Source organism: Geotrypetes seraphini, chromosome 15 (assembly GCF_902459505.1).
Source record: "Geotrypetes seraphini chromosome 15, aGeoSer1.1, whole genome shotgun sequence".
In the NCBI taxonomy this organism is placed as follows: domain Eukaryota; kingdom Metazoa; phylum Chordata; class Amphibia; order Gymnophiona; family Dermophiidae; genus Geotrypetes; species Geotrypetes seraphini.
The window spans coordinates 33150057-33171000 of NC_047098.1; the positions used below are offsets into that span (position 1 = coordinate 33150057).

Below are 20944 nucleotides of genomic sequence, written 5' to 3' on the forward strand. Positions count from 1 at the left end.
TGAACAAAGCCATGGGACCAGACAATTTGCACCCAAGAGTGCTCAGAGAATTGAGCGATGTCCTGGCGAAACCGTTGGCTGAGCTATTCAATCTCTCCCTAAGTAAGGAGAAAGTTCCCCTGGACTGGAAATTAGCTAATGTCGTTCCTCTGCATAAAAAGGGTTGCAGGGCAGAGGCTGCGAATTATAGACCGGTGAGTCTCACATCAATAGTATGCAAACTCATGGAAACACTAATTAAAAGCAAATTGGACACGATCTTGAATGAAGGGAATCTTCGGGATCCCAGTCAGCATGGATTCACCAAGGGTAGGTCCTGTCAATCCAATCTCATTAGCTTCTTTGACTGGGTAACAAGAAAGTTGGACTTGGGAGAGTCTTTGGACTTCGTGTACCTGGACTTCAGTAAAGCTTTTGACAGTGTCCCACACCGCAGGCTGCTAAGCAAGATGGAATCGATGGGGTTAGGAGAGACACTAACTGCATGGGTCAATGATTGGCTGAGTGGCAGACTTCAGAGGGTGGTGGTTAATGGTACCCTCTCTAAAACATCGGAGGTTACCAGTGGAGTGCACTCCTTTTCAACATATTCATAGGGGATCTGACTCAAGGGCTTCAAGGTAAAATAACACTATTCGCCGATGACGCCAAACTATGTAATATAGTAAGTGAATGCAGTTTACAGAATTATATGGTGCAGGACCTGCTTACATTGGAAAGTTGGTCCTCAACCTGGCAGCTAGGCTTCAATGCTAAGATGTTGTAAGGTCATGCACCTCGGAAGCGGAAATCCATGCAGGTCGTACTTCTTGAATGGAGAAACTTTAACTAGGACTTCAGCAGCCTGAAGTCATAATGCCGTTGTACAGGGCCATGGTGAGACCTCATCTGGAGTACTTTGTGCAATTCTGGAGGCCACATTACAGTAAAGATGTGCGCAGAATTGAATCGGTTCAGCGGACGGCCACCAGGATGATCTCGGGGCTCAAGGGTCTCTCGTACGAAGAGAGACTGAACAAATTGCAGCTCTACACTCTCGAGGAACGTAGGGAGAGGGGAGACATGATCGAAACATTTAAGTACCTCACGGGACGTGTCGAAGTGAAAGATGATATTTTCTTTCTCAAGGGACCCTCGGCCACAAGAGGGCACCTGCTCAAACTCAGGGGCGGAAAATTTCATGGCGACACCAGAAAGTATTTCTTCACAGAGAGAGTGGTTGATCATTGGAACAAGCTTCCAGTGCAGGTGATCGAGGCAGACAGCGTGCCAGACTTTAAGAATAAATGAGATACCCATGTGGGATCCCTATGAGGGTCAAGATAAGGAAATTGGGTCATTAGGGCATAGACAGGGGGTGGGTAAGCAGAGTGGGCAGACTTGATGGGCTGTAGCCCTTTTCTGCCGTCATCTTCTATGTTTCTATGTTTCTATGTGAATTTCCATATTATTAGATTCTTTGTATTGCAGTGCCTTGTAAAAGTGTTTACACGTTTGTACATTTTTCACATTCTTTTATCCAAAAATTACAATACAAAGGGGGATAAACAGCACCAAAACGTAGGCACTTAAGTTAATTGAGAAATGCCATTTCAAGTGACTCCTTAATTCCCCAGTGGATGCTGTCCCCCTTTCACACCTCCTAAGAGCTGAAACTAAAAGGCGATACCAAGTATTAAGGGCATACCAACTATAGCAACAAGAAGCTGCCAGGGATAGCCTAATGATCAGTGCCTGTGCAGTGGCCTGTGATCAAGGGGATCCAGGTCCAAATCCTACTCCCACTAGTACATTTGAGGTGGAAACTGTGATCCCTTCACAACCACCAAATTATCAACTAGACCTACATACAGGCAGCGGTGGAGAGAGGGAGGGAGGCACCTGGGGCAGTTGCACTTGGCACTGCTGCACCGTGCACCCCTGCACTCTTCCCCATCATGCACACCCCCAATCTCTTCAAAATCTTTGCCAGTGGCGAGCAAAATTTCCTAGCTGCTGCTTGCGCTGGCCTCAGATCTCCCTCTGATGTCCCTTCCTGGTCCCACTAGGAGATGCTTGCAGCCAGTGAAGAACTCCAAACACTTTTGCCTTCCCTCCACTCAAGGGCACTCAGCGCAAAAAGATGTTTGATAACCTTCTGGCGACGCAAGCAGCAAAACTTAACCACTCCATTTCCAACCTGTTGACGGCAACGGGCGACTTCAAAACTTTTCGAAAAGAAATGAAAACTCTACTTTTCAAAAAATTTATCCAGATATCTTAACCCAACCCTTCCCCCTCCTTCTAGATAAATTCTCCCTCCAAACCTCCACTTAAATAATCTCTTCCTCCCCAAAACACCAACCAAGTATTCAGATCCCTGAAATGTATTCAGATCCCTGAAATGAAACGTAATCTTATTTGTACTCTAACTGTAATCTATTTGTTATATCACACAGTAACGTACAGTCAATTTAATATCCAATTTGCAAGTTCTTCCGGAATTAATCCAGCTACCTCTCCTCCCTTGTAACCAAAAAAAACCAAAACCAAAACTGTTGTAACTTCACTGGAAATGTCCAGTTAGCTCTTTTGTAATCTGCCTTGAACTGCAAGGTATAGGCGGAATAGAAGTCCCTAATGTAATGTAAGATTTTGAAGATGTGGGTGGGCGGAGAGGAGGAGAGGCCCTCCCCCCCCAGCTACACCACTGCCTGCAGGGTAGAAAGCGATTGTAATATTTCTGTTCTGTGTTCACGGCTGAAGCGCCAAAAGCAGGACTGCAGAAGACAAACGTGAATAAGGATGGAAGAGTAGTAGACCCTGATCGATTTTCAGAGAGTTGTGTTTGTGAGGAGCTAGCTAAAATAAAGGTAGACAAAGCGATGGGGGCGGATGGTGCATCCGAGGGTGCTGAAGGTACTTAGGGAAGTTCTGGTAGCTCCGCTGACTGACCTTTGCAATGAGTCTCTAGAGTCAGGAGTGGTACCGGAGGACTGGAGAAGGGCGGATGTGGTCCTTCTCCACAAAAGTGGAAGTGAGGAAGAAGTAGGGAATGGAAACACTTTTAAAACAGAGAATGGTGAAATTTCTGGAATCCTGTGGATTACAGGACTGGAGGCAACATGGATTCACTAGAGGTAGGTCTTGTCAGACAAATCTTATCAATTTCTTTGACTGGGTGACCTGAGAATTGGATAGAGGATGTGCGCTAGATGTGGTGTATTTAGATTTTAGCAAAGCCTTTGACAGTGTTCCACACAAATGTCTGATAAATAAACTGAGTGCCCTTGGGATGGGTCCCAAAGTGACGGGCTGGGTCAGGAACTGGTTGAGTGGAAGGCAACAGAGGGTAGTGAACAATGGAGATCGCTCTGAGGAAAGGGATGTTACCAGTGGTGTGCCTCAAGGTTCTTTTCTTGGGCCTGCTCTTTTTAACATTTTTATAAACGATATTGCTGAAGGGTTGTCAGGTAAGATTTGCCTCTTTGCAGATGATATCAAAATCTGCAATAGAGTAGACACGCCGGATGGTGTGAATAACATGAAGAAAGACCTGGTGAAGCTTGAAAAATGGTCTGAAATTTGGCAGCTAAAATTTAATGCCAGAAATGCAAGGTCATTCATTTGGGCTGCAAAAACCAGAGGGAACGGTACAGTTTAGGGGGTGAAGAACTTAAGTGCACGACGGAAGAGCGTGACTTGGTGTGATTGTATGTGATGATCTTAAGGTGGCCAAACAGGTTGAAAAGGTGATGGTGAAAACTAGAAGGATGCTAGATTGCATAGGGAGAGGTATGGCCAGTAGGAAAAAGGAGGCATTGATGCCCCTGTATAAGACTCTGGTGAGACCTCATTTAGAATATTGTGTACAATTCTGGAGGCCACACCTTCAAAAAGATATAAAAAGGATGAAGTCGGGCCAGAGGAAGGCTACTAAAATGGTGTGTGGGCTTTGAGATAAGGCATATGGGGACAGACTTAAAGATCTCAATCTGTATACTTTGGAAGAAAGGTAGGAGAGGGGAGATATGATAGAGTTGTTTAAATACCTACATAATATAAATATGTATGAGTCGAATCTCTTTCATTTGAAAGGAAACTCTGCAATGAGAGAGCATAGGATGATGTTAAGAGGTGATAGGCTTCAGAGTAATCTGAGGAAATACTTTTTTTACGGAAAGGGTGGTAGAGAGAAAGAGATAATGGTTACTGTGGTTGGGCAGACTAGATGGGCCATTTGGCCTTTATCTGCCATCATGTTTCTATTTTTCTATTTTTGAGGCACTATTTATAGAATTCCCCCTATACTTGTAATTCACAACTCCATTCATACTTCGCCCACACTATACCCCTCCCCTACACCTATATGAGCATCACATAAACGTGCTACTGTGTTTTCTTTTCTTTACCATGCTGGAGTCATCATGACCCTACAGAATCCATTGTGGCTTCACCCCCAACTGGGGCCTCCAAACAGGTGACTTCTGCTCAAGGAAACCCAAATGGAGTGGCAGGGACTGATGGGCAAGATAGCATACTGCTCTCTGGAAGGGAGAGTGAAACATCCAACCCCTATGCCAAGGAGTCTCCTTACTCCTAGATTAATGCCGGGAATCCTCCAGAGCTTAATGTCTGGGTTCGGAGGAGGCACTTTGACCGCTCCCTTATGTTTGGTGAGCAGCATTATAAAATGAGGCACAAGGAAAAAAAAACAACACAGGAGATGTTAACTCAATCCTTTCATGCCACCACCTTGCCACTCTCTTCCCCATAAGTTAAGAACATAAGAATAGCCTTACTGGGTCAGACCAATGGTCCAAGCCCTGTAGCCTGTTCTCACGGTGGCCAATCTAGGTCCATAGTAACATAAGAACATAAGAACATAAGAAATGCCTCCGCTGGGTCAGACCCGAGGTCCATCGCGCCCAGCAGTCCGCTCACACGGCAGCCCAACAGGTCCAGGACCTGTGCAGTAAATTTCTATCTATACCCCTCTATCCCCTTTTCCAGCAGGAATTTGTCCAAACCTTTCTTAAACCCCAGTACTGTACTCTGCCCTATAACTTCCTCTGGAATTGTATTCCAGGTGTCCACCACACGTTGTGTAAAGAAGAACTTCCTAGCATTAGCTTTGAATTTGCCTCCTTTCAACATTTCCGAATGCCCTCTTGTTTTTTTATTTTCTGAAAGTTTGAAGAATCTGTCCCTCTCTACTCTCTCTATGCCCTTCATGATCTTGTAAGTCTCTATCATATCCCCTCTTAATCTTCTCTTTTCTAGGGAAAAGAGTCCCAGTTTTTCCAATCTCTCAGCGTATGAAAGGCTTTCCATCCCCTTAATCAGTCGTGTCGCTCTCCTCTGAACTCTCTCGAGCAATGCCATATCCTTCTTAAGGTACGGTGACCAATACTGGACGCAGTACTCAAGATGTGGATGCACCATTGCCCAATACAGCGGCAGGATAACTTCTTTTGTTCTGGTTGTAATACCTTTCTTGATTATACCTAGCATTCTATTCGCTCTCTTAGCGGCAGCTGCGCACTGTGCTGTCGGCTTCATTGTCATGTCCACCATCACCCTCAAGTCCCTTTCTTGGGTACTCTCATTCAAAAACATCCCTCCCATCGCATAATTATACCTCGAGTTTTTGCTTCCCACATGCAATACTTTACACTTCCCAACATTGAATTTCAATTGCCATCTCTCTGCCCATTCCCCTAGTTTGTCCAAGTCTCTTTGCAATTCTTCGCAGTCCTCCTTTGTCCGAGCTCTACTAAATAGTTTGGTGTCGTCCGCAAATTTTATTATCTCACACTTCGTCCCTGTTTCTAGATCATTTATGAATATGTTACCTGGCCAAAACCCAAGGAGTAGCAACATTCCAAGGGCGTCTTTCTCAATAACAGACTATGGACTGGTTTAAAAATTATATTTCTAGGGCAACCTGAGCAGATGCTGGTTTGAGAGCTCCTTTTCACACGGCAACTTTTTCTGTGAAAACTGTTTAAATACTTTTTTTTCGATGCCTAAAAGAAGGGGGAAACAGAGAGGTTTTCCTCCACCTTTCTCTGGCTCTTCAACCCCATGACAGATGACATCATATACAGTCCGACCCTACTTACCGGGTGAATACGCTGCTGTGTTTGGGGTGGACCACAGCTTGGACAGTGAACCTTCGCTGAGCCCACGAGGACCGCACACGCCCCCAAAGCCCGGCGAAACATCGGGAGAGCAGATGCTGTTGGAGGGCATGCCGAACACATCAAGCATGACGCGCACGGCACCCGAAATCGACCCGGAAGTGATTCCAGCTATGCCGACTCCAGGACAGGAGCCGTCACAACTTGGGAGCATAGAACCTGAGGAGACCAGCGGTAGGGAGGATGAGGGAGTCCGGAGTTTGCTCTCTGGGGACCTAGCCCATGGAAATCTGGCAGTTATCTCCCCCCTCAAGCCGCTGAAGAAACCACAGGCAGTGACCCTTGATTATATATGGTCTGCAATTGAAAACCTGCACTCGGTTTGTACAAACTTTATATCTATTACTTTAAACTCCTCTTCCAGGATAACCCTTTTGGAGACATCAGTTCAACAGCAGAAGATTGAGTTCTCCAAATTAGAGAAACTAACAATTGAGAATAAGAATTTGCTGTCTAAACAAAAGACTGATAGAATGATGTTTCTGAGGAAGACTGAAAATTTGGAAAACCAACAGAAAAATTTGAATCTAAGGATTCTTAATTTTCCTATAGCTAAATTTATGTCCTCTCAGGAACTTTTCAAGAATTTTATGATGACAGTGTTGAAAGTACCAAAACTGAATCTCCCCCCGACGCAGAGAATTTATTATTTAAAGAATGCTCAAAAAGAAAAAGTTTTAGAAGGTGGAACTGAGCAATTAGATGTATCAGCTATATTGCAATCTTCTGAAATTGAAATAGTGGGTCGGGCGACATTATTAGTTTCTCTTGTATTTCTACAGGATAAAGAAATGCTGTTGAAATTGTATTTTAATTTGAAACAAGTCACCTTTTTAGGTGAAAGGGTATATATATTTCCGGATGTCTCGAAATGGACTCAATCCAGGAGGAAAGAATTTTTGCAATTTCGCCCTAAAGTGATCTCAATGGGGGCAACTTTTCAGTTAAGATTTCCTTGCAAATGTTTTATTACCTATCAAGGGAATAAATATATATTTTTTGAGCCTGCCCAATTAGGTTTTTTCTTGGAGAGTAAAGGGATTCCTGTGCAGCCAGAATGAATCAAGTGATTAGTGCGGAATTTAGTTAATAGTAGGTTAATATCTAATTACTGCTCTTTTCTTTATGATTCATTGAAATTGTATCCCTTATCCCGAGGGGGTTTTCTTTTATGTCTTGCCTATCTCCATAGTTGAGGACTATATAGTTAGTATATTACTTTGTGTAGTTTTTGTAGTCTGTATTGACTAAATATGTGTATTTCAGTATTTCTTGTACAATTTTATTGGCTGTATAGAAATTATAAATAAATAAATAAACGGTTAAAAAAAATTATGTTTCTGTATTTTTATATTGTTTTAATTTTATGTTTTATCATTAGGTCTTAGTGTTTTATATTATTTTTTTGGCTTCTGTTTTTAGATTCCTGGTGCAGGCCTTTGTCTGAAAAACAACTTGCATCGAATCATATTGCGATATTGAATATAGTTTTCGTCTCCTGTGCTGTGCTTTTGTGTGCTTGTATTGTGTAGAGGATTTCTTGTCTTCTGTTTTCATCTGGCATAAGTCTAGGCCAATGGCCCGCAAACTTTCTTGAGCCACGGCACACTCAATGTAGTGGTTGCGACTCAAGGCACGGAATTGCTGTTAGCGGGAAAACTGATCCTGTGGGAATATTAGCAAGCTTCAACTTGCCTAATAAAATGAAAATAATACTTATGCGTATATCTTCTATTAATAAAACCAGAGTTTTAAAATTACTCCTATAGCTTCCCACTTTGTATACTCTAGCACTGGGGGGAAGATTCTCAATACATACCGTGCCTCTAGTGATAGTCGTTAAACATGGCAGTATTTTACAGGCTGATTATCAAAACGGCTCACCATGGCCTTTTCCGAGCTTCCTGGCAGACTCCGATTCTGCCATGCAAATGTATTACAACCAGGTCATTAATATTAGAGTGGGAGTAAAATGAGCTCATCAATATTTAAATGAGCATTCCAGGCGATTCTCTATCATAGTTGGATGATTCTCCAAGTACGGTGCCAGCTTTTGACAATAAAAAATTACCGATTGGTATGCATTATCAGAAGAATATGAAGAGGATGGAGTCGGTTCAGTGAATGGCCACTAAGATGGTCTCAGGACTCAAGGATCTCCCATATGAAGAACGTCTAAGCAGGCTACAGTTATATTCTCTTGAAGAACGCAGAGAGAGGGGAGACATGATAGAGACGTTCAAATATCTTACTGGCTGTACTGAGGTGGAGGAAGATATATTTTTCCTTACAGGTCCCACAGCAACATGAGGGCATCCGCTCAAATTCAAGGGTGGGAGAATTCATGGCGACATCAGGAAGTACTTCTTCACCGAAAGGGTGGTTGATTATTGGAATGGTCTTCCACGTCAGGTTGTCAAGGCCAGCAACGTGCTCGACTTCAAGAGACGATGGGATAAACATGTGGGTACACTCCGGGGAAATGCATAGGGGGAGAGTTCTTTGAGTGGGCAGACTTGTTGGGCCGACGGCCCTTTTCTGCCATCATATTCTATGTTTCTATGTACTGTGCAAAGTACATCTCAGGTATGCGTTTCTGGCTGTGGCTCACCATAAAATAATTAAAAAAAAGATATATACCATTCACATAAATTATAGTAGTGGGGAGGGAGGGAGATCTAAAAAGCACACTTATGAAGTGCATGTATTAAAGGCATATTTTATGCGTGCATGTTGAAAGCCGATAATCACACCTTCCCTCCTCTCTCTTCCCCTTCATCTAATAGTGCTGGCACACCTATGATTGACACAATAACATAGCTTTTCCCGGCACATGTGCACATATACGCCTCTTTCCATGGTCTATTCTGCACATGTGCCGATTGCTATCACCAGTGACTCATCTCATGTAAATTCGCCGACCCTCTGTGAACCTCATTTGCGTGCATGGCTTTTTGAGAATCACTCATCTTTTTGAAATCATTACATGTCTGACCATGACAGCGGCCCATCGGATTTTACTGGCGATATTAGAGAATCTTGCTCCGGGTTCTGAAGTAGACACTGAGCTGATACATTGCAACTAAGGTCAGTAGATACATTTATAATTGTCATTAGCACATTTTTATTTAAGCACTGGAATGCCCATTAGTGCTTTGTTCAATTAATATTCACAGTGTTTTTGCATTATTTATGCATTTGACATAGCTGTGGCGAAAATATGCAAATGCTAGTCTTCCACACAAATGGAAGAGGGGGAGAACGGTAATAGTCTATGAACTGGGATCTAGTCCTGTCTTGGGCTTCTTGGCTGGCTGGGATTGAGGATGGCTCTGTGCTAATTAAAAGCACTGGGGGACAGAGCAAAGACAAGGCATCCTTTAGCGTTTCAATTATGAAAATGACACACTGTTCTGTGAAATAATTCCTAGTACGCAGGACAGGAAAAAAAAGACTATTGGACAACCTGTGAGCTTCCTCATCTCCAGAGTTCAAAAAGCAGAACTGTCACAGACACAGGCTCTGCTATTACCATGCTGGAGTTATCATGCCTCCTGCATGCACTCCGTTCTCAGAGATAGAATCAATAGCTGTAAAATATAGTTCCGAGACCATAATTTCAGGGACCGCACCGCTGGACTAAAATTCTTGAAGTTATTCTGCTTTTATTTGTCATCTTTATTTTTGTTTTCCTTCCTGGCAGTAGCTTGTCTCAGATTGGCTGCAGGAAAGCAAGATGCCCTCAGCAGAAAATCTCCCTCCCTATGCCTAGGACTCTAGCAGCACTGCCAAATGCTGTGCCTAGCAGCTGCTCGTAGGACGATGGCAGATGCCAGCCACCTTGCAGAGTCCGAAATGTAATCAGCACTGTGTCATAAAATGGATTGAATGGTAATTAGTGGTGATGTGGTTGGCAGAAGGCAAATAATGTAGTTAAGGTGAGACATGGTTAGGTTGAGTTTCAGAGTTATTTATTGAAAGGACGGGACATGAAGATTTCCAGCAGGGGTGCAGCAGTCAGAAGATGCGTAGAGATATATTACCATGATCAGTGGCATACCTAGCATGTGTGACACTCGGGACCCATCATTTTCTGACCCCCCTCCCCCATCTAAATGAAAAACATGATTTTTAGTAACAATCCACACGTTGCACAACAAGAGTGTACCTAGGAAAAAAGCAGCATCTTACATACTGCAGTGAGTCACTTACTTGTTCTGGAGTACAGCCGGCAGTCACAGTCATCGCGGGACCTTGCTACACCTCCCAACAGCTGTCGACTCTGCTCCGAAACAAATAAGTGACGTCGGAGGGGGTGGACCGGCAGCCACAGGGAGGTGCAGGAAGGTCCAGAGTAGGGCAGGAGGTTCTAGACTCATTGTACCGACTGTACACCCCCTCAGGGCATGCAACTGGGGCGATCCTCCCCACCCGCCCTACCCTTGTTATGCCTCTTACCATGATTATTCCTGGACCAGACAGGACCAATCAACCTGTGTGCAAAATCCTGCCTGCCTCCCTCCCTCCCTCCCTCATATTGTGTAGAGCTGTAGAACAGGATTTTTACGATGTGTGCACTGGAACCTTCACAATAGTTCCAGAGACAATACCGAGACTTTAAGCCTTTTTCATCTTGATTTCATCCAATCACTTTCCTCACAGACAATATTAACATTTCATTCTACAGTTATATAATATAAGAACAAGGATTTTAAGCACAAAACTTAATGGCTTGGGGGATGGGCACAAGCCTTTAATGCCCGTCACCTTTAGAGCTGAACAAATACAGGGAATCAGAACGTGCTGTATAGCCTCTAGGACTGGGGGGGCACAGGGGATAGGAACAGATACAAAGCCTGTCACAGTACGTTCCCAGTTTTAGTGGGAAAGTGTTTACCAGCTGTTGGCAATTCAAGATGACATAATTCAGTCTCAGTCTAGTTCCTTTTAGTGACAGGTGTCCACATCACTGAAGAACACCATCACAGCTGACATTTTAGATGGTAGTCTGAGAACAGGATATCATGCCCCCTCTAAGCTCCAGAGGTGACCCCAGAGCAGAACTGAGTCCAACTGACAATATTACAATAGTTGGTTAGTAGATCTCCTGGGCATATCGCTGAACCGTTGTTGCAGCCTGCTAGAACTGCAACCTAAAATTCCCAGGGCCCTTCTCCACATCACTTACTGGCACCACTTTGAAATTTTTCCCGCATTCAACAAAATCACGGGCATCCATCCACCTCAGAAAGGAGCGACAAATGTGTCGGTAGGACCAGACTCACTTCCTTTCAAGCCGTTCTTTGTTCTAGTTGGTGGAGAATGATGAGGAATCATTTGAATGTTTATTTCAGCCGTTAAATAACTTACCGAAGAGTTGAACTCACGCACGTAACAAACACTTCTTGTCCCCCAAAGACTTACAAATCTAAGTAGATATCAGAGGCAGCATAAGATATAAAGTGAATTACCCAAGGTTGCAAGGGATGCCAGTGAGCGAAGCCTTTTCCAGCCCATTACTCTCTTCTTAGTACCCTCCACCTCCCTTTTATGGAAGATGAGTGAGTGAAGCCTCTATATCTGAGCCTGATGTGTGGGCAGTTGGAGCAGACATGGAAATGATCACTGCTGGTGAAAATAACAAGGTAAGGAGCAAGATCTAGACTTCACACTCAACAAGGTAAGAACTGAAGAATGATGGGCCTGGGGCTGGGAGCTAACAAACTCGCTCTCCTTTCTTAATATTATGCAAAGTAATACCAGAGAATCAGCCTCTGTAAAGCTAACAATTTAAATGCATCAATGGGAACACGGAAAGAGAGAGGAAGGGGTGGGGGGTTGGAGGAAGGGGGTGCCTCCATGCTTGCAAATTGCATTTCTTTTGATTGTTTGCTGGGGATATGCACGATATAATAACACACCCAGGGCAGATAATTAATCTTTGGTTCACAGACATTATGTTTACCCCGATCCGCTCTAGTTTTAATTACAACACATCTACCGAGTTCTCATATGCTCAAGGGGCTGATGTGACAAGGAGAGCCCTGTCCTACAAAGGAAGAGGGGAGGAGGGAAGAGAGGTCAAATTGAAAACTTGTGTTGTAAAACAATTTGTAAGGCAAATCCAATTTACAGACAGGCATTAAGACATTATTTCATATGCATGAGGCAAGCTCTGTTTAGGCAACCTGTGGGTGCTCCCATTTACGCAACTCTGTTTATATCAAGACTTTCCAAACCTGTTTTGGGGTTCCCAGAGCCAATCAGGATATCTGCAATGAATATGCATTAGATAAATTTGCATAGAATGAAGATCTATCTTATACACACTCAAGAGTAGGTATTTCCAAAACCTTGACTGGCTGTGCAGTTCTCAGGACAGATTTTAGAAGCCTTGATATATGCAGACTGTGAGCCTTTGTAGCCTAAAGCAGAGATTCTCGACCAAGACATCAAGAGCCATCAAGCCAGATTGTTTTCAGGATATCTACAATGAATGTGCATGAGATAAAACTGCATACCAAGAACAAATCTATCTCATTATTATTCAATGTGGATATCTTGACATTAAAATTAGGTTGAGATGCGCTAATCTAATGCCTGTGAGTACAAACAAGTATTTCTGGCTTGTGTGTCCTCCTCCATCAGTAAGTAAAGGATCTTCTTCCAATTTCCTCTCCAATAATTTCCAGACAGAGAGCATTGTTCTTGCACTGACCCTAGTCCAATATTGCCTGTGTAGGGTCATATTGGGCTAGATTCTGTATATGGTGCTGAAAAATCAATGCCAATAAAGTTTCATGCCAAGCACTAATCGATATACAGTGATTACAACTGGGCACCATTTGTAGCATTTGGTGCCAGGATCTGTGCTCAATTTGGGGTGTCAGGTTTTACAGCATGTAAAATCTGGTGCAAATTCTCATGCCTAAAGTACACACGGATCTTCCTTATTCTATAAAATTGCATGTAAATTCCAAGAGTGCCTCCGATCCATCCATGCCCCTTCCATGGCTGTGCCCTCTGTTTGATTCACATGTGAAATGTACCAGAGGATCCTAGCACCTAAAAATGTATGCATAAATTTTAATTGATGTCAATTTGCACCGATAATTGAATACTAGCACCAAATTATTGGTGCCAATTGGCATGTTTTATTAAGTTACACACAGGAATTGGGTGCAAGCCCAAATTTCGAAACAATTTTTACTGCCGTATAGGAGGGGCCGCTGAAAACTTCTCAGCCCAACCAACAAAGTTGGGGCAATCTCCATTGAGGGCTATACACAATTTTCCATTTTTTTCATTCCATCAGAAAAATACTGAACGAGTAAAGTAGAAAATCACTGGACTAAGTGTATAGCCCTTGATGGAGACTGCCCCATCTTTGTTGGTTGGGCTGAGAACTTTTCAGCAGCCATTCCTATAGAATTAGGCCCATTGGGGCTCATAATTGAAACTTAAACATGTCTAAAAACCCGCCCAAGTCGGCACCCATCACAACCCCACAAAACCCTATTGTACTGCCATATAGGTGGCACCTACAGCCATAAGGGCTATTGGAGTGGGTATAGTGGGTTGGGGGGGGGGGGCTCACCATATCCAAAAGGGAGTTCTGGTGAGATTTTTGTGGCACCCTTTTTGTGAAGTTCACAGCAGTGCCTTGTAAGGTGCCACACTGCTCTGTTGCCATGTCTGGGTGGCCAGTCCATCACAATGCTGGCCTCTCCCATGTTCAAATGGTCTTGTTCTGGGCATTTGAGACTTAGACAAATTTTGGGTAAAAATGTTGTATAAAGATAGACGTACTGGCAGTTTGGACGATCAATGGCCTGGATATCCAGATAGACAATTTTCATTAAAAAAAAATTCTAGACCTATTTTTCGAGAATGGGCATTTTCCCACTACTGACTTTAGGCATCTAGTGCCATACAACCAAATTCGACTTAGACATTTCTTTTGATTATGCCCCTCATTGTGTCTTTATCAGGCTGGCAATTTAAGACCCATCTCAGGACCCTGGACAGCGACTCACGACTCGTGTCCTTCAGTCACCACAACTTACTGCTCTTAACAATGTGTAAGGGATAACAGTTGTCATAGTTACCCTGGAGCCATTCAACACTACATGAAGACATCAGATTAAAGAGACGTGTACAAAATTGATGTTTATATTAAATACAGAGTTTGTTCAATATTTAAAGCAACAGGGTTTGCTACACTGGTTTAAATAATTCAGGGCTGGATTTACTATGCAATTTCCCCAAAACATAAAATAGAAAGTGACATTTCTTAAGGCCCTTTGTTAGAAAGGAAAATAAAAGATTCACCCTTTATTTGGCATTGTTCAGAAACATGTGTCTTCTGTGACTCTTATGGGAGACCTGCATCTCCAAATGACTGTTACTTTGCACTGTTGCTCTCCTTCAACATCAAATTACGTAAAGCAGCCGTTTCACCATCTGCCAATTAAAGGGTTAAATATTCTTCTTTATTAATCCAATTTTAATTTCATTCCTAAGGTAATTATTATGTTAATGAGTCTGAGGCTGCTAAGCCACTCCCAGCATCAAATACAATGGCACTGCTGTGCTGTTTCTCCTCAGAATCTCATACAGACATTACCCTCACTCATGTGAAAAGCATGAATACAGGTTAAAAATAGATTTTCATCAGCTAGATCAGGGGTGTCCAATGTCGGTCCTCGAGGGCCGCAATCCAGTTGGGTTTTCAGGATTTCCCCAATGAATATGCATGAGATCTATTAGCATACAATGAAAGCAGTGCATGCAAATAGACCTCATGTATATTCATTGGGGAAATCCTGAAAATCCGACTGGACTGCGGCCCTCGAGGACCGACATTGGACACCCCTGAGCTAGATAATAAAAAAAAGAAAGAATATGTCAGCATGGAAAGCCCATAAGGTTTACCTAGGCCAGGGGTAGGCAATTCCGGTCCTCGAGAGCCGAAGCCAGGTCAGGTTTTCAGGATCTCCACCATGAATATGTATGAGATGGATTTGCATGCACTGCCTCCTTGAGATGCAAATCTATCTCATGCATATTTATTGTGGATATCCTGAAAACCTGACCTGGCTCTGGCTCTCGAGGACCGGAATTGCCTACCCCTGACCTAGCCTATCAAGGGGGTGCTGAAAAGTTCTCAGCCCAACCAAGAAGGGAATGACGTGGAACCATGAAACTTACACGTTATTTCATATATCCACCCCTAAGTTCAACACACTTGGCACATCATGTGTGAAGTTTCTGTAACACTTCCAAAAATACTCTGATGTCTAGTCACTAAAATACTGCTCCTCTGGGCTGCAATCATCTCAGAATCACTTGAAAATTGTCACCCTTTCAAACTCTTTTTAAGGTTTGGAAACAGAAAATAGTCCGAACAAAATCTGGTGAGTTGGGTGATGGTCTATTCGCTGAAACTCCAACTGCATCAAAACATCCATCATTTTGCCAGCCTTGTGAGTAGGTGCTTCCCTCTCCTTTTTTTTCCTTCAATGCCTCCTTTAATTGGCATAGCAAGTTACAGTAGTATTTTGCATTAACTGTTTAGCCTCTAGAAAGATAGTCAGTCATTACAACACCTTCCTGATCCCAAAACACTGTGACCAAGATCTTTCTTGCTGACTTTTGGATCTTGAATTTCCTTGGCCGCCATTGCTTGGATTATTGTTTTGTCTCTGTATCATAGTGATGTAACCATGTTTCATCAACAGTAACTAGTCATTCCAAAAAGTTGGCATCAGCTCACTGAAAATACTGCAGAATCAATTTGGAAGTGTCCACTTGACGTTGTTTCTCATAAGCATTCAAATATTTGGGCACCCACTTGGCTGACAGCTTCTACATACCCAGCTGCTTATGGATTATATACCCAACATGCTCCCTGGATATCTGTAGTGTCTCAGCAATTGTTATAGCCGATATTTGCCGATCTTCCAAAATCAGGTCATGGACATGGTCAACAATTTCTGGAGCTGACACCGTTTGAGGCCTCCCAGACCTTGCTGCATTTTCGGTTTCCAAATCTCCATGCTGAAAGTTTGCCCACCACTTCTTTACTATGGAATATGATGGGCATTTGTCACTCGGTGTTTGCGTCATACGTTCATGGATTTTCTTTGGAGTTTTCTTCTGCAGGAATAGGAACTTCATGATGGCTCAGAGTTCCACACTTTTCGTTGACATGGTTCAATCAATGAACTGAAACAATGTCAAAACATAGCATTGCAATTCTGCAAAATTTTCACTTTGCAAAATAAAATGACACTCGTTTTAGCTACAGTGACAAAATAATGCTCAGAATTTAGGAAGTTGGTTGGGCAGAGAACTTTTCAGCTCCCCCTTGATCTTAGAACATCTTTAATGAACTGAAGGGATAACCTATGTTTATTCCAGGCTTTCTTGAATCCCACCACATTGTATGCCTCCATCACCTCAATATTAAGTACTCCCTCCCCTAAAACATGAATATATCACAGACAGCTAACGAGGAGATTTTCATCAAAGCTACATGTAGATGTCACATTAACACATTTACAAGTCAATAGTCATTCAGCTCATTGTGGTCAGCATTTTTTAAGTGCTGGTTTGATTACGGAGAGGAGGAGATAGCGGATGCCGCGAATGAGCACACGAGATGGGCCATTTGGCCTTTATCTCCATCATGTTTCTCTGTTTCTATTCGCCTTTTTTTTTCCCTCTCATTTATTTACCATCCTGTGACTCTTGCGTTGTTATTTAAGGCGTGAATGTGTCTTGTTTCTATTAATTCTGGCATTTTTTTCTTTTATATTTTCATTTGAATTTTATAATTGTAGACCGCTTTGATAAGGCAGTATATCAAAATTTACAAATAAACATCAAACAATTGTTTCTTATTTATTTGACAAATAGGATTTGAACCAAAAAACACTGCCAATGAAACCTGTTTCTGTCAGCTGTATAAGTATATGCCGATTGGTTTTGGAATGGATCGTTTGATCTAATGTTTTTTTTGCTTCTAAACTAAACTAAACTAAGCCTTAAGTTTATATACCGCATCATCTCCACGGAAGTGGAGCTCGACACGGTTTACAAAGCTTAAAAATATAGGAAGAGACAGGAGGATTTACAAAAGCATATAAAAAGAGGGGATGTAAACAGGAAGAGAGATGTTATATGCTAGAGAAAAGCCAGGTTTTCAGTTATTTTCGGAATAGTTGGAGGGAGCCCAGATTTCACAGCGGGACAGTGAGATCGTTCCAAAGGCCCGTGATTTTGGAGAGGAAGGATCTTCCCAGTTGACCTGCGTGGAGAATGCCGTGTAGAGAGGGGAAAGATAGTTTATGTCTGTGGGCTGATCTGGTGGTAGCAGGCGTCAGGGCGAGGAAGGATAGAGGGATTAGGGGCGGAAGGATGCCGTGAATGATCTTGAAAGCTAGGCAGGAGCATTTCAAGATCATTCACGGCATCCTTCCGCCCCTAATCCCTCTATCCTTCCTCGCCCTGACGCCTGCTACCACCAGATCAGCCCACAGACAAACTATCTTTCCCCTCTCTACACGGCATCCTCCACGCAGGTCAACTGGGAAGATCCCTCCTCTCCAAAATCACGGGCCTTTGGAACGATCTCACTGTCCCGCTGCGGAACCTGGGCTCCCTCCAACCTGGGCTCCGAAAACAACTGAAAACCTGGCTTTTCTCTAGCATATAACATCTCTCCTCCTGTTTACATCCCCTCTTTTTATATGCTTTTGTAAATCCTTCTCCTGTCTCTTCCTATATTTTTTGCTTCCTTTTTTAAAATCTGATTTGACTTGGTAGATTGACATTTTATATAGGGGGATGATAATGATGTTGTCTAGTTATGTCTATGTTAAATGTGGAAATCGGAGGGAACATAAGATTTTATGTATGTGATATATAAACTGCATAGTTGTATGCGGTATATAATTTTTTAAATAAATAAATAATATAGTCCTCAGGATCCAAGGCTGCGGAGAAGTCCAGCAGCGCTAGAATTGAGGCAGATCTCCTTTCACAGTTTCTGTGGGGATCATGAAGCAGGGACGCAAGAACTGTCTCCATTTTATAGCCAGGTTTGAAGTCAGATTAACATGAGTCTAGCCAGCTTATTTCATTTAGCCAATCATGGAGTTGAATGCATGGCGTCTTTTTTATAAGTGAGGAAGGAGTGGACTACTGGTCAGAACCCTTGCCTCAGCACCCTGAGTTTATATGTTCAATCCCTAGGCAAGTCACTTAATCAGGTTGTCCCAGGCACCATATTTAGATTGTGAGTCCACTGGAACAGTTAAGGAGGAATACTTAAGAGTATCTGAATGTAAACTGCGTCAAATAGAAGCATTATATAAGATATGTAAATAAATAAGTTTTCCCTGGAAAGGGTAGTTTTCAAACTTATCCTGGATGATGGAGCTATTTCAGTAACGGGCAAACCACAGCCCTTTTAAGTTTCATTGGCAGCTGTCATTCTGCAAAAGAGAAGTTAGGTTTAGTGGCTGCTTCACTGAGGCCTTTGCTTACTCTATGCTATCTTTGCCAGGCAAAGGTTGAGGGGTTAGGTTGTCAGCTATAGACTTTTCAAGATGTTTTCAAGCGCCTCCTCTGTTACCTAGTTGAATGAGTTCCAGATGATTGTGCATGGCGGGATGAAGGACTGGTGGGAGGTTGGTGGGAGACTTGATGGAACTGCCACTCAGACCTGATGGAAACCATCTCCATGTCATACTTTAAGGAGAGAGGGAAGAATGGGTACAGTCACTGACTTTCAAACCTTGCATTGAAGAACTCGGGTGTAGAAGGACTGAGGTTGAGATAGACTCTAATTTACATGGGATGGTTTCCCACGGTTATATCCATGGGGACAGGAACGATGATTAATTCTGTCACCGTGTCATTCTCTAATTTGGACACATCATATTTGGAGTGCACCTAGTGGTTAGAGGCAGAGGAGGAGTGGCCTAGTGGTTAAAGCTGCTACATCAGCACCCTGAGGTTGCAGGCTCAATCCCAGCACCAATCCTTGTGACTCTGGGCAAGTCACCTAACTCTCCATTGCTCCAGGCACTGTAGCTACATTGTGAGCCCACCAGGACAGATAGATAAAATACCTAGAATACCTGATGCCCTTCAATATAAACTGCTTAGGATATAAACAGTATATTAAAAAAATATACATTTATGTCAGGGGATTCTTGGCCTAAATGCTAAGTTGTATGCACATTGGCCCATATTCTATAATCATGTGAACAACTAAAAAAACAAAAACAAACCCCCAACCACAATCCATCCCTAACTACACCCACTTTTAGAAAGGGACTTTGGACAAAGAGCCTATCTTTTATAGAATTAATCAATTAAGTTAGGTGTCTGCATTAACTAGCCACACTGTTGTAGGCAGCCATGTTTAGACAGACTTTATGGAATTTGGGGGCTAGCTTTGGATAATTGGCTGTGATAACAGTTTTAATGAAGCAATCTCTGTCTCCCCCTTTTCTGACTCACACTCTAGTGTAACCGACAACAGCTGAATGAGCTCCATTACAGTAGTCGTTGAGCTGGCATATGTGCTCATGCCAAAAGTTACACGTGTAAATGGACACATGCTTTTGTATTGCTCCATAGTGTGACCGCACCTCGAAGACTGTGTGCCATTTTGGTCACTGCATCTCAACAAAGTTATAGCAGAATTAGAAAAGGTGCAGAGAAGGGCGAAGAAAATGAAAAAGGGGATAGGGCTCTTTAGCTTGGAGAAGAGACAGCTCATGGGAGATATGATAGAGGTATATAAAATACCAGGTGGAGTGGAACAGGTGGATATGAATCGCTTGTTTACTCTTTCCAAAAATACTAGCAATGAAGCTACTAACTAGTTAACTTAAAACAAACCAGAGAAAATATTTCTTCACTCAATGTATAACTAAGCTCTGGAATTCACTGCCAGAGAAGGTTCTAAAAGTGGTTACCTCAGCAGGGTTTAAAAAAAAAAAAAAGGTTTGGATAATTTCCTAAAAGTTCATAAGCCATTATTAAGATGATTTGGGAAAATCTCACTGCTTTATTTCTAGGATAAGCAGCACAAATTTTGCTTTATTCTTTTGTTTTCTTGCCAGGTACTTATGACCTGAATTGGCCTTGGTTGGAAACGGAATATTAGGCTTGATGGACTTTTAGTCTGTCCCAGTATGGAAATCTTCATAAAGGCAGTTAATAAATTCCAAGAAATAAAATAAAATAAACTCTTTATGTTAGTGCATAATTGCCGATATAGAATTTGCACTTAACACATTCAGAACATAAGCTTTGCCGCTGCTGGAAATTTTGTGGGCACTAACTCTTAAAAGTGCTGTATTAATTACCAGCATGAGCCCACACTGAATGTTATTGCATGATCATTCCCATGTTAACCCCTAATGCAGCTTAGTAAATAGAGCTCATGCACTAACCACATGCTAATCGGTTAGTGTGTGGCAATGAAGTTGCACTAACTGATGCATGCAGAACATGCCCATACTCTGCCCTCAGACCTGGCCCAGCACTAAATAATAAATTTTAGTTTTTAGCACATGGGTAGTGCCTACACATGCAATAATTATTGCAGGATGACTGAGCACATGCTACGATATGCCCTCTTTCGCTGTGGTAAGCACGCGTTAGGACTCCATTGTAACTTAAACTGCCACTGTAAAAGAGAAATGTAATACTAGGGTGTCCTAGGAACCTTTAAGCTCCCT

General features: G+C 42.6%; 1 protein-coding gene across 6 annotated transcripts in view; it reads right to left on the reverse strand.

Annotated features, from left to right (window-relative positions):
* The window catches only part of SEZ6 (seizure related 6 homolog), a 449183-nt gene that overhangs the window by 207140 nt on the left and 221099 nt on the right, over positions 1 to 20944 (reverse strand). For 4 of the 6 annotated variants that reach the window (XM_033921145.1, XM_033921140.1, XM_033921143.1 and 1 more), the window contains exons 2-3: positions 14514 to 14645; positions 11654 to 11807 (exon numbers count right to left, since the gene is read on the reverse strand). The exons of 1 other annotated variant lie outside the window; for it this stretch is intronic. In XM_033921145.1, coding sequence (XP_033777036.1) covers positions 11654 to 11699 — 46 coding nt within the window. In that variant the 5' untranslated portion in view covers positions 11700 to 11807; positions 14514 to 14645. The remainder of the gene's footprint in view (positions 1 to 11653; positions 11808 to 14513; positions 14646 to 20944) is intronic. One more of the 6 variants, XM_033921141.1, reaches the window with a different exon arrangement.